This window comes from Oncorhynchus masou, chromosome 5, assembly GCF_036934945.1.
Source record: "Oncorhynchus masou masou isolate Uvic2021 chromosome 5, UVic_Omas_1.1, whole genome shotgun sequence".
Lineage (NCBI taxonomy): Eukaryota > Metazoa > Chordata > Actinopteri > Salmoniformes > Salmonidae > Oncorhynchus > Oncorhynchus masou.
Window position 1 is genome coordinate 9,228,158 of NC_088216.1, and position 16,232 is coordinate 9,244,389.

At 40.6% G+C, this 16,232-nt stretch overlaps 3 protein-coding genes across 4 annotated transcripts in view; 2 read left to right on the forward strand and 1 right to left on the reverse strand.

Annotated features, from left to right (window-relative positions):
- The window catches only part of LOC135532458 (zinc finger protein 436-like), a 13,532-nt gene extending 9,588 nt beyond the window's left edge, over positions 1 to 3,944 (forward strand). The window contains exon 4 of the mRNA XM_064959966.1: positions 1,070 to 3,944. Within this exon, the coding sequence (XP_064816038.1) occupies positions 1,070 to 2,172 (1,103 nt within the window). The 3' untranslated portion in view covers positions 2,173 to 3,944. The remainder of the gene's footprint in view (positions 1 to 1,069) is intronic.
- The window catches only part of LOC135532479 (zinc finger protein 436-like), a 781,678-nt gene that overhangs the window by 575,152 nt on the left and 190,294 nt on the right, over positions 1 to 16,232 (forward strand). The window lies entirely within an intron of this gene.
- LOC135532682 (zinc finger protein 502-like) lies at positions 5,455 to 12,464 on the reverse strand. Of its 2 annotated transcripts, XM_064960162.1 has the most exons (5): positions 11,808 to 12,464; positions 11,374 to 11,486; positions 10,995 to 11,172; positions 7,890 to 7,961; positions 6,687 to 6,743 (listed from the first exon to the last, which is right to left on the reverse strand). In XM_064960162.1, the coding sequence occupies exons 1-4, from the start codon at positions 12,028 to 12,030 to the stop codon at positions 7,927 to 7,929; spliced, it is 549 nt and encodes a 182-aa protein (XP_064816234.1). In that variant the 5' UTR covers positions 12,031 to 12,464; the 3' UTR covers positions 6,687 to 6,743; positions 7,890 to 7,926. The 2 variants fall into 2 exon arrangements, with proteins under 2 accessions (XP_064816228.1, XP_064816234.1); XM_064960156.1 differs by lacking the exon at positions 7,890 to 7,961 and having other exon boundaries at positions 5,455 to 6,743; positions 11,808 to 12,459.

Here is a 16,232-nt window from a genome sequence, read left to right on the forward strand (position 1 = left end):
ATCCCCTTTCCGAATGTTTGGGGCATCCGGAAAAAAGCTTGTCCGGAGAAGACAAGGTGAGCGCTACCATCAGTCCTGTGTCATGCCAACAGTAAAATATCCTGAGACCATTCATGTGTGGGGTTGCTTCTCAGCCAAGGGTGTGGGCTCACTCACAATGTTGCCTAAGAACACAGCCATGAATAAAGAATGGTACCAACACATCCTCCGAGAGCAACTTCTCCCATCCATCCAGGAACAGTTCGGTGACGAACAATGCCATTTCCAGCATGATGGAGCACCTTGCCATAAGCAAAAGTGATAACAAAGTGGCTTGGGTAACAAAACATCAGTATTTTGGGTCCATGGCCAGCAAACTCCCCAGACCTTAATCCCAGTGAGAACTTGTGGTCAATCATCAAGAGGCGGGTGGACAAACAAAAACCCACAAATTCTGACAGAATCCAAGCATTGATTATGCAAGAATGGGCTGCCGTCAGTCAGGATGTGGCCCAGAAGTTAATTGACAGCATGTCAGGGCGGATTGCAGAGGTCTTGAAAAAGAAGGGTCAACACTGCAAATATTGACACTGCATCAACTTAATGTCATTGTAAATAAAAACCTTTGACACTTATGAAATGCTTGTAATTATACTTCATCATTCCATAGTAACATCTGACTAAAATATCTAAAGACACTGAAGCAGCAAACTTTGTGGAAATTCATATTTTTCATTCTCAAAACTTTTGGCCACTACTGAAGGTCGCATTCTGTATCATACAGCTATTGAAGTTATATATTTAGAACTACCTGCTCGATTGGAATCCAGTGACGTCTGTGTCTTGAGTGTCCTAGAACTGTTTAGTTTTTTGTGTTCTGATGAAAACAGAATGAATAAATAAGTAGTGTAAACATTGTCAGTAATTACCAGGAAACTCTACAACATTTGTTTTAAAATAACACTGAGATTGTTAAAACTGGCCTAAGTTTTTTGAGGGATCTGATTAGGATTTATCCTCGAAGCAAGGCCGTTTTATCATGTGGAGGTTTCATTTGTGTCTCTATTTTAAAAAACACTGTCTTTGGCAGGAGAAAGACCAGACTCAGAGGAACCAGAGCCAGGGATGTCAAAACCAGCAAGAAGACACCAGTGTTCCCACTGTGGAAAGGGTTGTAACCACTTAAGTGAGCTTAAACGACATGAGCGAATACACATAGGGGAGAAGCCTTACCACTGTTCCCAGTGTGGAAAGGGTTTTAACGATTTGGGAAAGCTGAAACGACACGGGAGAATACACACAGGGGAGAAGCCTTACCACTGCTCCCAGTGTGGAAAGCGTTTTAACGATTTGGGGAAGCTGGAACGACACGAGAGAATACACAGAGGGGAGAAGCCGTACCACTGCTCCCAGTGTGGAAAGGGTTGTAACGATTTGGGGAAGCTGAAACGACACGAGAGAATACACACGGGGGAGAAGCCTTACCACTGCTCACACTGTGGAAAGGATTTTAACGATTTGGGGAAGGTGAAACGACACGAGAGAATACACACAGGGGAGAAGCCTTACCATTGCTCCCACTGTGGAAAGTGTTTCAACCAGTTAGGGACCTTGAAACAGCACAAGATAATACACACAGGGGGGAATCGTTACCACTGCTCCCAGTGTGGAAAGGGTTTTAACAATTTGGGGAAGCTGAAACGACATGAGAGAATACACACAGGGGAGAAGCCTTACCAATGCTCGCAATGTGAAAAGATGTATAGTGAGAAAGGACACCTGAAAGCTCATGAGAAAATTCACACAGGGGAGAAGCCTTACCAATGCTCCCAGTGTGGAAAGTGTTTCACCTGGGCAGGGTATCTGAAAAAACACGAACGAATACACACAGGGGAGAAGCCTTACCACTGCTCCCAGTGTGGCAAGTGTTTCAACGGGGCGGGGGATCTGAAAAAACACGAAAGAATACATACAGGAGAGAAGCCTTACCACTGCTCCCACTGTGGCAAGTGTTTTAACCAGTTAGGGGCCCTGAAACAGCACGAGAGAATACACACAGGGGAGAGGCCTTACCACTGCTCCCAGTGTGGCAAGTGTTTTAGCCAGTTAGGGACCCTGAAACAGCACAAGATAATACACACAGGGGATATGCATTACCACTCCTCCCAGGATGCAAAGCTTTTGCCCATTTAGGAAGCCTGAAAGAACATGAGACACAGAGGAGAAGGCTTACAGAAGGTTAGATTTTGGGAAAACATATTACTCATAACAATCACGTCATTAGAGAATCCACACAGGAGAGAGAAATTACTTCTCTTAGCATGTATATTGATATTTCACATCTCATTGACTCACAACTCATCAGAGAACATACACAGTGCTCCCATTGTCTTATATTGTAGACTGATAATGTGTTTACCTGTTTTTACCAGATGAAATTGCTTCTTCCAATTATTGAGTAACATGTACCTGTTAAGAAACTGACTGTTAGATATGTTAAGGCTCCATGGATTGATGAGGAATTTAAAAACTGTATGTTTGAAAGAGTTGGGGCAAAAGGAGTGGCTAATAAGTCTGGCTGGCTGTCTTATGTACTGCAAATTGAGAAATGATGTGACCAAACTCAACAAAAATAATCAACTTATTAAGAAGCCAAGATCAATGATATAAAGAATGATGTAAAAAAAACATCATGAAAGAAAAGCAGTGCAAGTTTTGAATTTTGTAAAGTTCGTGTGGGAGAGGTGGAAAAATTGTTATCGATCAATAATGACAAACCTCCTGGCATTGACAACTTAGATGGAAAGCTACTGAGGACAGTAGCTGACTCTATTGCCACTCCTATCTGTCATATTTTTAACATGAGCCTAGAGGAAAGTCTTTGTTTTCAGGCCTGGAGGGAAGCCAAATTAATCCACTACCTGGTCATGTAAGACTGGAAGTAAGACTGGAACATAGTATCAACAGGAACTCTTAGTTCCCTTTATCCATCTGTTACCTAAAATATAGTTTCAACACACAGACATCTGACTTTGTACAGTTGACCTTTTCATGCACTTGCAAGGTGTCTACCACTGATTCTTAATCTCAAGCTAAAGCAAAACATGAATCATTGTAGTTTTGTCATCACAGGTGTTTCTATAATTTACAGATATCATCAAAGTTCTTACAAGTCAAATTACACACATCTCTGACACACACACTTATCCCACCAGACATGCCACTGGGGGTCTTTTCACAGTTCACAAGATTCCAGAACAAATTCAAGAAAGCGTACAGTATTATATAGGGCCCTTATTGCATGGAACTTCCTTCCATCTCATATTGCTCAAATAAACAGCAAACCTGGTTTCAAAAAACAGATAAAGCAACACCTCTCCCCTATTTGACCTCGGTAGTTTGTGTGAATGCATTGATATGGAGGCTACGTGTGCCTTTTACAAAATGTATGTAGTTCTGTCCTTGAGCTTTTTCTTGTCTATTGATGTTCTGTATTATTGTCACGCCATAGAGGCTTATTATTCTCTATTTTGGTTAGGCCAGGGTGTGACTCGGGTGGGAATTCCAGTTTCTTTATTTCTATGTTTTCTATATCTTTGGTTTTGGCAGTGTGGTTCCCAATCGGAGGCAGCTGTCTATCATTGTTTCTCATTGGGAATCATACTTAGGCAGCCTTTTTCCACCTGTGATTTTTGGGTAGTTGTTTTCTGTATAGTTGATTTGCCTTACATAACTGTTTGTTGTTCTCTTTGTTGTTTTTTGATTAAATAAAAATCATGTGTATGTGACAAATAAAATTTGATTTGATTTGAAAATGGGACATCAGCCAACTCAGTGACAACCACAGAACACAAATATGTATAGTTTATACAAATATTAGTCTCTTAGCTCTTATTGCAGGACTTTGACTGTGGTACACCACCTCCCCAGTCAACCTATTGTGTATTGAACATTCATATTGGACTGTACAGCCTTACCTATAGAGTAGCACCACCACCGATCACAACTTCCTGTTTCCATCACAGTTGTTGTGAGTTTTTTTTATACGGTATCACTTTACTCACAAATAACCTTTTGGATGGAAACATGGTTAATCAATCTGTATACAGACAAATTATTTTTCCCTCAGGAAGCTCCGGTAAACAGCGGTTGTAGTACACTGCTGCCACCACTAGGCCTGGAGGGCATTTTGACTTTGTTGATAGTGAACTGTGTTAGCTGGCTGTGCGGCTGAAGATGTAGCAGCTGGCCAACTAGCTACCGATCAACCTATTGTGTGTATTGAACATTCCTATTGGACAGCCTTACCTATAGAGTAGCACCACCACCCATCAACCCATTCTCTTCTTGATGTCAAAGCTGCAGTGTATTGTTGCTATGGGAGTTTTTGATTAATACTCCTATTCATTTGATGTCACCATACAATTCCTTTAAAGCTCCAAGCTGTAAAATATAAATCATCAGAGTGGGTCACCAACCTAAATGTAAACAATATCACTTAATTATCAGAGGGGTGTATTATGACATCAGATAGAACTACTCAGACATTCTAATCAGGCTTCATCCATATCATGAAGGTGGATATTGATCCAACCATTTCAAAAGTAATGACCGGGCTGATGGAAACAGGATATGCCTGTACACTTTTATAAATGACGACAGACGATTTGTTAGTTTGTTTTACATGGTTTATTATTTTGTTTGATAAATAAAATATTGTTCTTATCCATAATAATTTCATCATGTAGCTAGCCTACCAGCACTGTATCTGTGAGCTGCTGGCTACAGGGACAAGAGCAAGTTTGCTATAGAACTCAACGTAAAAAAAAAAAGATCAGTAGAGTTGAAAATGCGATGGAAACCAATTGAACTTGTATTTTTCATTCGGCACATGGGAATTCAACAGCAGGTGGATCCAACACCCACCGCTTATTCAGACAAGCCCACTGGTGTCAGTTAAACATCTAGTTTCTATTTACATGTTACATAAAGTCAATTGAACATGAAACCAACACATTGGATTTAGTTTGCCAGTTCGGTGAAGAAAAATAAAGAAAAAGTACCTGATGTTCATGGCTTTTTACAAATCCAATCAGTTTTCCACATCATGGATTTGTTTTGTAGAAATGACGTGGAAACAAAGCATTATTCATCTCATATGTATACGTATATACTGTACTCTATCATCTACTGCATCCTTATGTAATACATGTATCACTAGCCACTTTAACTATGCCACTTTGTTTACACACTCATCTCATATGTATCTACTGTATCTTGCCTATGCTGCTCTGCACCATCACTCATTCATATCTTTATGCACATATTCTTTATCCCCTTACACTGTGTATAAGATATTAGTTTTGGAATTGTTAGTTAGATTACTTGTTGGTTATTACTGCATTGTCGGAACTGGAAGCACAAGCATTTCGCTACACTCGCATTAACATCTGCTAACCATGTGTATGTGACAAATAAAATTTGATTTGATTTATTCAACCAGTGGGAGGCTTGTAAATGACCCCTGGAAAATAAAACAAAGAACTCTTCATTGAGACAATGATAAACAGCAATCCGTGGGAGAGGTGGATATTATAAAATAAGGATCTGCTGGAGTCCAAGTCAAACCAAGATTGTTTTTCTCTCTGAGCTCAGAAATAAAGAGAGTTACACAGTGCAGTGTAGACAGTCTGAATTCCTGAAGCATTGAGTGATGACCACATATCTTTATAGTTTCCTGTTCCTGGGAGGGACTTTATTCATACAAGGACACAGGTGCAGCTGGTTTGCAACACAGGATGATACTCCCAAGAACAGGAGATTATAATAGGACAGTTTCACAAGGTTAGTCACATAATTGTTTGTGTGTCCACATAACTGAGTAACATTTTCCATTACAGAGTCTGAACATTTTCATTTCATTAAATCATCAGTGGGCCAACACTGCAAATGTCAACAATGGAACAAATGCATCACATCCAAATATCACTTGATTATCTGTAGTGCTGGAGGAATGACACACCCAGATAAACACACATAGAGTTTAAAAAAGGACCATTTAAACACATGGAATCTGATCTACTCTATATTCAAACTGACATACTCCATATACAATTTATGGTTTCTAATAAAAACATACAAATATATGTTTGAATATACGTTGTACAATTACATTTCATATGGTAAAAACAGGTAAACACATTCTCAGTCAACAATATAAGACAACGGGGCCACTGTGTATGTTCTCTGACGAAGTCAATGTGAAGTGAAATATCAATATTCACACTAGAAGTAATTATTCTCTTCTGTGTGGATTCTCACATGACTTTTAAGTGACTGTGATGAGTAATATGTCTTCCCACAGTCTGAGCATTTGAAAGGCTTCTCCCCTGTGTGTATTCGCTCATGAGTTGTCAGCATTCCTGAGACCTTAAAACTCTTTCCACACCAGGCACAATGGTATGGCTTCTCCCCTGTGTGTATTCGCTCATGACATTTCAGTTGTCCTAAGCGGCTAAAACTCTTTCCGCACTGAGCGCAAAGGTATGGCTTCTCCCCTGTGTGTATTCTCTCATGAGATTTCATGTTTCCTAAGTGGTTAAAACTCTTTCCACACTGGGCACAATGGTGTAGCTTCTCTGCTGTGTGTTTCCTCTCATGTCTTTTCAGACTTCCTAACTTGGTAAAACTCTTTCCAATCTGGGAGCAGAGGTGTCGTCTTGCCGGTTTGGACGTCCCTGGTTCCTCCGGGTTTGTGTTTTCTCCTGCCAAAGACAGTGTTTATTTAAATAGAAACCTGAATGAAACCTACATTATAAAACTAGCTGTATGATATAGAACACGACCTACACACTTCCTTAAACCTAAAATAGGTAAAGAAGTAATTTTGTGTGGAAGTCCAAAACTTAGAGACAGACACAAAGCACAGTAAGGTCTCCCCATTGTCGATTTGGGAAGATGTTACAAAAACTATAAATACAACATGTAAAATGTTGGACCCATGTTTCATGAGCTGAAAAAAAAGATCACAGAATTCTTCACTTATGCACAAAAGCTTCATTCTCTCACATTTGGTGCACACATTTGTTTACAACCCTGTTAGTGAACATTTCTCCTTTTACAAGATAATCTATCCTCCAGGTGTGGCATATCAAGAAGCTGATTAAACAGCATGATCATTACACAGGTGCACCTTGTGCTGGGGAGAATAAAAGGCCACTCTAAAATGTGCAGTTTTGTCACACAACACCACAGATGTCTCAAGTTGAGGGAGTGTGCAATTGGCATGCTGACTGCAGGAATATCCACTAGAGCTGTTACCTGAGACTCTAATGTTAATTTCTCTACCATAAGCCGCCTCCAACGTCTATCTATCTACTGGAGCTGTTGCCAGAGAATGTAATGTTAATATCTCTACCATATGCCACCTCCAACGTTGTTTAAGAGAATTTGGCAGTACATCAGACCGGTCTCACAACCGCAGACCACATATAACGACGCCAGCCCAGGACCACCACATCGTCTGAGACCAGCCACCCGAGTTGTATTCCTCTTTGTAATGAAGCTGGACAGATGATGAACCTGAGGAGTATTTAGCTCTGTAACAAAGCCCTTTTGTGGGGGAAAACAAATTCTCATTGGCTGGGCCTGGCTCCGCAGTTGGTGGGCTGGTGGGTGTTTATATTTTTGTTCTGTATATACAGCTGAAGTCAGAAGTTTCCATACACCTTAGCCAAATACATTTATACTCAGTTTTTCACAATTCCTGACATTTAATCCTAGTAAAAATTCCCTGTCTTAGGTCAGTTAGGATCACCACTTTATTTTAAGAATGTGAAATGTCAGAAGAGAGAATGATTTCAGTTTTTATTTCTTTCATCACATTCCCAGTGAGTCAGAAGTTTACTTACACTCAATTAGTATTTGGTAGCATTGTCTTCAAATTGTTTAACTTGGGTCAAACGGTTCAGGTACACAAGCTTCTGTTGGAGGAAATTATAGTTGAAATGATTAATTATGTTCCAATCAGGACTGACTAGTCCAAATGCTATTATGTACTGTACATAATGAATTCTCTCTCTTGCTCCCATTCCCAATTGTATATAATATAGTCAGGAGTTTAGTAACAATGAAGGTCTGTTCCTTTGTACAAATGAACGAACTATCTCCAGACTGTCTAGAATGCTGATTTATACTGACTGACCTTGACTTCAGGCGAGGAGGGAAGGCTCGAGAACTATGGGGCCTCTCTACCGGTGTCATGAAAGAGATAGAACATTTAGAAAACGCTGACGTCATTTTCAGTTTATAACCTGTGGAAAAATGTGTATGTGGCAGTACTCACTTGAATTAAACGCTATTTACCTGACTTTTAAGACTGGTCTCGATCTATTTCATGTAAAATAATAAACTTGCAACTTATTAAGAAATAGATGAAGTGTTAATTTGGTTTTGGCTACAAAACATAGAGGAATTTAGAATTCCTCTATCAGCTTCCCACAATATGTTGGGTGAATTTTGGCCCATTCCTCCTGACAGAGCTGGTGGAACTGAGTCAGGTTTGTAGGCCTCCTTGCTCACACACACTTTTTCAGTTCTGCCTATACATTTTCTATAGGATTGAGGTCAGTGCTTTGTGATGGCCACTGCAATACCTTGACTTGTTGTCCTTAAGCCATTTTGCCACAACTTTGGAAGTATGCTTGGGGTAATTGTCCATTTTGGAAAACCCATTTGTGACTAAGCTTTAACTTCCTGACTGATATCTTGAGATATTTCTTCAATATATCCACATAATTTTCCTGCCTCATGATGCCATCTAGTAAGTGAAGTGTACCAGTCCCTCCTGCAGCAAAGCACCCCCACAACATGGTGCTGCCACCCCCGTGCTTCACGATTGGGATGATGTTCTTCGGCTTGCAAGCCTCCCCCTTTTACCTCCAAACATAACGATGGTCATTATGGCCAAACAGTTCTATTTTATTAGACCAGAGGACCTTTCTCCAAAAAGTACAATATTTCTCCCCATGTACAGTTGCAAACTGTAGTCTGGCTTTTTTATGGAGGTTTTGGAGCAGTGGCTTCTTCCTTGTTGAGCGGCTTTTCAGGTTATGTCGACATAAGACTTGTTTCACTGTGGATATAGATACTTTTGTACCCGTTTCCCACAAGCATCTTCACAATGTCCTTTGCTGTTGTTCTGGGATTGATTTGCACTTTTCGCACCAAAGTACGTTAATCTCTAGAAGACAGAACGCGTCTCCTTCCTGAGTGGTATGGCGGCTGCGTGGTCCCATGGTGTTTATACTTGTGTACTGTTGTTTGTACAGATGAATGTGGTACTTCAAACATTTGGAAATTTCTCCCAAGGATGAACCAGACTTGTGGAGGTCTACAATTTTTTTCTGAGGTCCTGGCTGATTTCTTTTGATTTTCCCATGATGTCAAGCAAAGAGGCACTGAGTTTGAAAGTAGGCCTTGAAATACATCCACAGGTACACCTCCAATTGACTCAAATTATGTCAATTAGCCTACCAGAAGCTTCTAAAGCCATGACATCATTTTCTGGAATTTTCCAAACTGTTTAAAGGCACAGTCAACTTTGTGTATGTAAACTTCTGACCCACTGGAATTGTGGTACAGTGAATAGTGAATTATAAGTGAAATAATCTGACTGTAAACAATTGTTGGAAAAATGACTTGTGTCATGCACACAGTAATGTCCTAACCGACTTGCCAAAACTATAGTTTGTTAAACAATACATTTTTGGAGTGGTTGAAAAACGAGTTTTAATGACTCCAACCCAAGTGTATGTAAGCTTCCGACTTCAAATTTATGTCCATCTTCTCAAGGGTCTGTTTCACAAGGTCCACAAAGTACTGTCCAGTCGATGACTCAGTCAATGACCGCAATGAGTTTCTCGTGGACAACATCAGTGACATATCGCAGAACTACTGCACACTGGTCTTTGGATGTTAAAATCCTGTGTTGTGCCCATTTGTACTGAGAACATCCCTGCCTTTCTCACTTCAACAGCAATTGTCTGCTGAATCGACATTCTGATGACTTCAATTACTTTATTTGCTGTTTTGGGCAAAATAATCAAATGGATGTTCAGTTCTCTCTCTCTCTCATGAGATTAACAATGAATGAATGAATCTCTCTCTCTCATGAGATTAACATTGTAAATAACCTACAGGTAAACGTGTATAACTTGTGCAAGTCATCGATTGTATGCCCCCAGATTACAGTCCTACTGATAATCTCATAAATAAAGCACATATTAATCTAAAAATCCCCCCAAAAAAGCCTAGATGTTTAGGTTTGTGCTCTTAAGTTGTACCTGAAGCTCTAGTGCTGCTGCTTCCTTCCTTCCTTCCTCCACCTTTGCAAAGAAAATATTCTTGTCATACTCACTATCATTAGTGTATCAGTAGGCTACATTAATACATTGCAGGGAAAAATTTGAGAGACCCGATGTCCTTTTTGACACGTGGACACTGCAACGAGAGCGTGAGAGTATGGATTCTGCATCAACTCATTCCTGCTCGCTATATTAACACTGGGCAAGTTGACCATTCATGGCCAAAACAACCCTCTGGCCAAAACGACCCTCAGGCCACCGTGAAACGTCCCGGTGCTCCCGACGGCCAGTCCGCCACTGCTGTCAGGAGTTTAGTTTGCCTGTTCTCCAGTCTTGTAAAGATAGGAGTTTGACTGGGACAGGCAATGTAACATCCATAATGTTTTTAGGAAAAGGTTTTGTAAAATATGCCCCTTAAATCGGATCATCTTGAAACTTTCTCTCTAAATCTACCTTTCATCAAGGTTTTATATGGTCTATTGGTTTCTCTCTTTTCATTGGCAGAATCCTTTTTCAGTGTTATGATATTCATAACATCCATATCCACCAGTCTATCTTCCTGTCAACTAACAGAACTCTGCTGGTTGTCCTGGTAACAGATACCAGTGGGCAGATTTATTGTATTTGTTCAAACTAAACTACAGCACTTACTTTGATGTGTCAAATCTGATCCTTTCTTCTCTTCTCCTCCTCTCACAGTTCCACTCAGCCCCGTTGTTTTCCTGCAGTCCACCAGCAGCACAGACAACCTCTTCATACCCAGCAGTAAGGTGCTACCGGGAGAGGCATGACACGGGGACTCTGGGAGGGACGAAGGGCTAGCGTTGTCCTGGTAACCATAAAGAGGGGACACAGACACATATCATTATGGATGCCGATGTCACTGTTGTCATGAAGTGGTTTACAGAAACCCAGCACAGAGCCAGATAGAGCAAGCTGTATGCTAGACCAGACCAAGCTGTATGCTAGACCAGACCAAGCTGTATGCTAGACCAGACTAAGCTGTATGCTAGACCAGACCAAGCTGTACCATCTGGTGTTCTGATCTGGAGAGACTCTTCTCTGCCTCGTCAGCATCAGGATGTTGTTGAGGCTCCCCAGAGGATCCACAATAGTCACGTATCTCTCCTGTGTGAACGGGGCCTAAAATGCAAATGTAAAGAGTAGTTCCACAAAATGGGTGCCTTTTGCATCCCTTTGATACAAGTAAAAATTATGCTCCAATATTGAATTTTAAAAGCCTGTTGTATTAGATGAGGTGCACTTTAATGTTGACCACATGGATAATTCAATAAATCTAATTTGAAAGTCCCAGAAATATATCTACCAAACTGAAACTTCAACAATTCCTACAGTACTGAACATCATATTCAAGTGTAGAACTTCAGTAGAATGCCACTTTAAAACCCCACATTAGTTCAACAACTGCATAGTTTGCGCCCCTGTTTTTAAGACAGTACTCACTGGTGGTAATCTGATATTCTGTCTCCCCCTCTTTCACTCTCAAGACGTCTTCCTCCTTCACCTTTATTGAGACAGCATCCTCTTCTTCTCTAAAAGGTTCTTCCTCTGTTTCCTCAATAACATCATCTTGATCTTCCACGACAATGTTCAGTCCCAGAGCTTCATTCTCCGTACAGCAGGCCTCCTCTTCTTTAGCAAGGGAGGAGTAGTTTAGTGAGCTCATGGTCAGGGATGTTTGCTAGCTAGTTAGGTAGCATTAGCGGCCAGGCCCAGTATCAATCTTTAACCCGTTTGCAAATTGAACAAGCACATTCGGTTAAAGTTTACCAGTAGATACGTCAACCGAAATGTGTTTAAAACACTGAGATTAGCTAATGTACATTAAGATGGTCTAAAACGTCAATGTTTTATGTTGTCTAGCAAACTACCTCGGTGGTTGAAAGAGAAGCCGTGTTGTTGTTCCTGAAGAAGCGTCCCGTCCAGTCCATTATACGTCACGCAAGAAGCATCACCTGAAAGACGCCCATCGCCATCTGCTGGCTGGAGTGGGTAACGCAGTTTGGAAACAATAGTTTCGACACGTTTTGTGTTGGAAAGAACGTCATAATAATTTAACAATAAACTGATATATTTTCTCTTACGTCTAACAAATAATACGTTCCTGTACACAGACGTAGAAGCTTAATATGAATATGTAGATGATGAATAAATACATCTATGAATAGGTAGTGTGTTTATATACATTTGCTCTGTTCAATTATTTACATTCGTTTTTATCTAGATGTGACGGTACTAATCCCTTAAAGCTACGCTCTTTAAGATACAAATCATCCTGTAAACCAGGGGTGGGCAACTCCAGTCCTCGGGGCCTGATTGATGTCACACTTTTTCTCCATCCCGAGCAAACACCGCTGATTAATCAAACTGCATTCTAAACTGCAGAGCATGATTAGGTGATTATTGGAGTCTGGTGTGTTAGCTGGGGCAAAGCTGTGACACTAATCGGGCCCTCGAGGACTGGAATTTCCCAACCCCGCTGGAAACAAGAGAGCAAATGTATCACATGCAAATAGCACTTGATTATCTGTAGTGCTTTACAAAACAGTCTACAAAACATTAAGAACACCTGCTCCTTCCATGACATAAACTGACTAGGTGAATCCAGGCTAAAGCTATGATCCCGTATTGATGTCACTAGTTAAATCTACTTCAATCAGTGTAGATGAAGGGGGGAGTCAGGTTAAATAAGGAAATTTAAGCCTTGAGACATGGATTGTGCATGTGTGCTATTCAGAGGGTAAATGGGGAAGACAAAATAATTAAGTTACTTTGAACGGGATATGGTAGTCAAATCAAATCAAATCAAGTGGTATGATAGTAGGTGCCAGGCTCATCGGTTTGTGTCAAGAACTGCAAAGTTGCTGCTGGGTTTTTCAGCTCAACAGTTTCCCATGTGTACCAAGAATGGTCCACCATCCAAACAGTGGCGGTCACTGCCGTTTCAGATGATTTGTTTTGGCCTTAATTCTATTACAGCATATTGGACACAGTTCACTTTCATTACAGCCACGTTGTATTCCTTCTCGCATCCATGTGTTCTCCTCTAATCACCTTCCCCATTTGTTTCTGGACTTCAATGCACAACACATCAGCTGTATGTGACCAGGCGAAAAAACCTTTCCAAGCCAAACCATATCATGTCTGAAACACACAGCCTACATCGTTGTCACCATATTAGCTAAAATAACATCACAGTCAACAGAGCTAATGAGCTATGTTAGTAAACCTGCTACAATCATGCAGTAACGTTACAGTGTACAGTCAGTAAGCAGTTTAGCATTTACATTGGTGGGTCCCAGTGGCAATAAATTAGTCAAACCAAAAGCTTGCCTTGACTTGGAAGAGTTCCAGTGTTGTGTTGGATAGTCATAGCCAGCTAGCTAACATAGCATCCCTCTGTTTGAGCAGGGTGTTTCAGTAGACTAAACTAGATAGCTGCATTTGCTAGCTAAGTAAGTGAAAATGAAAGTGGAAAATAAGTGACGAAATATCTCTCTCTCGCTTCTCCTTCATTTTGGAATAAATGAATTTGTTCAAAACTGTTCAACTATTGTATTTTTCTCTCTTTGAGTCAACTACTCACCACATGTTATGCACTGCAGTGCTAGCTAGCTGTAGCTCATGTTTTCAGTACTAAATTCATTCTCTGATCCTTTCATTGGTTGGACAACATGTCTGGTTCATGCTGCAAGAGCTCTGATAGGTTGGAGGACATTCTCCGGAAGTTGTCATAATAACTGTGTAAGTCTATGAAAGCCTTGAGAACCATAAGCCTCCTAGGTTTTGTATTGAAGTCAATGAACCCAGAGGAGGACGCAAAATAGCATGTTTTAATCCATTAATTGGTGTCATGATTATATTTAGTATAGTTTTTTCTAAAAAAGGATAAAACTTTTGAAATGTTTTACAATTTTTAATAAAATAACTGAGGACGATGGTTCTCCCCTTCCTGCACGCACGCACGCACGCACACACACACACACACCGCCTGAGTTTGAAAAATATAATTTAATCAAAGAGCTTAACATTGAAACTGACATTCTCCATATTTAGATCAAATAGATTGTTATTTGTCCCATCAATACAACAGGCGTAGTAGACCTCACTGTGAAATGCTGAATACAGCAGGTGTAGTAGACCTCACTGTGAAATGCTGAATACAGCAGGTGTAGTAGACCTCACTGTGAAATGCTGAATACAACAGGTGTAGTAGACCTCACTGTGAAATGCTGAATACAACCTTACCGTGAAATGCTGAATACAACCTTACCGTGAAATGCTGAATACAACCTTACCGTGAAATGCTGAATACAACCTTATCGTGAAATTGTGAATACAGCAGGTGTAGTAGACCTCACTGTGAAATGCTGAATACAGCAGGTTTAGTAGACCTCATTGTGAAATGCTGAATACAGCAGGTGTAGTAGACCTCATTGTGAAATGCTGAAAACAGCAGGTGTAGTAGACCTCACTGTGAAATGCTGAATACAGCACTGTGAAATGCTGAATACAGCAGGTGTAGTAGACCTCACTGTGAAATGCTGAATACAGCAGGTGTAGTAGACCTCACTGTGAAATGCTGAATACAGCAGGTGTAGTAGACCTCACTGTGAAATGCTGAATACAGCAGGTGTAGTAGACCTCATTGTGAAATGCTGAATACAGCAGGTGTAGTAGACCTCATTGTGAAATGCTGAATACAGCAGGTGTAGTAGACCTCATTGTGAAATGCTGAATACAGCAGGTGTAGTAGACCTCACTGTGAAATGCTGAATACAACAGGTGTAGTAGACCTCATTGTGAAATGCTGAATACAGCAGGTGTAGTAGACCTCACTGTGAAATGCTGAATACAACCTTACCGTGAAATGCTGAATACAACCTTACCGTGAAATGCTGAATACAACCTTATCGTGAAATTGTGAATACAGCAGGTGTAGTAGACCTCACTGTGAAATGCTGAATACAGCAGGTTTAGTAGACCTCATTGTGAAATGCTGAATACAGCAGGTGTAGTAGACCTCATTGTGAAATGCTGAAAACAGCAGGTGTAGTAGACCTCACTGTGAAATGCTGAATACAGCAGGTGTAGTAGACCTCACTGTGAAATGCTGAATATAGCAGGTGTAGTAGACCTCACTGTGAAATGCTGAATATAGCAGGTTTAGTAGACCTCACTGTGAAATGCTGAATATAGCAGGTGTAGTAGACCTCACTGTGAAATGCTGAATACAGCAGGTGTAGTAGACCTCATTGTGAAATGCTGAATATAGCAGGTGTAGTAGACCTCATTGTGAAATGCTGAATACAGCAGGTGTAGTAGACCTCACTGTGAAATGCTGAATACAGCAGGTGTAGTAGACCTCACTGTGAAATGCTGAATACAGCAGGTGTAGTAGACCTCACTGTGAAATGCTGAATACAACAGGTGTAGTAGACCTCACTGTGAAATGCTGAATACAGCAGGTGTAGTAGACCTCACTGTGAAATGCTGAATACAGCAGGTGTAGTAGACCTCACTGTGAAATGCTGAATACAACAGGTGTAGTAGACCTCACTGTGAAATGCTGAATACAGCAGGTGTAGTAGACCTCACTGTGAAATGCTGAATACAGCAGGTGTAGTAGACCTCACTGTGAAATGATGAATACAACCTTACTGTGAAATGCTGAATACTTACAAGCCCTTAACCAACAATGTAGTTTTAAGAAAAATAAGAGTTAAGAAAATATTTAGTAAATAAATAAATGAAAAAAAAGGCAAAATACAGGAGGTACCGTTACAGAGTCAATGTGGAGGCTATATACAGGGGGTACCAGTACAGAGTCAATGTGGAGGCTATATACAGGGGGTACCAGTACAGAGT

Bases quoted from the DNA above. Each gene is read 5' to 3' on its own strand.
- LOC135532682 (XM_064960156.1), bottom strand. From the start codon at position 12,030: ATGAGCTCACTAAACTACTCCTCCCTTGCTAAAGAAGAGGAGGCCTGC. The intron at 11,487-11,807 runs GTGAGTACTGTC...TTTGCATTTTAG, and splicing joins AGAATATCAGATTACCACCA to GCCCCGTTCACACAGGAGAG. The intron at 6,744-10,994 runs GTAAGTGCTGTA...TGTCTTTGGCAG, and splicing joins ATCAGATTTGACACATCAAA to GAGAAAACACAAACCCGGAG.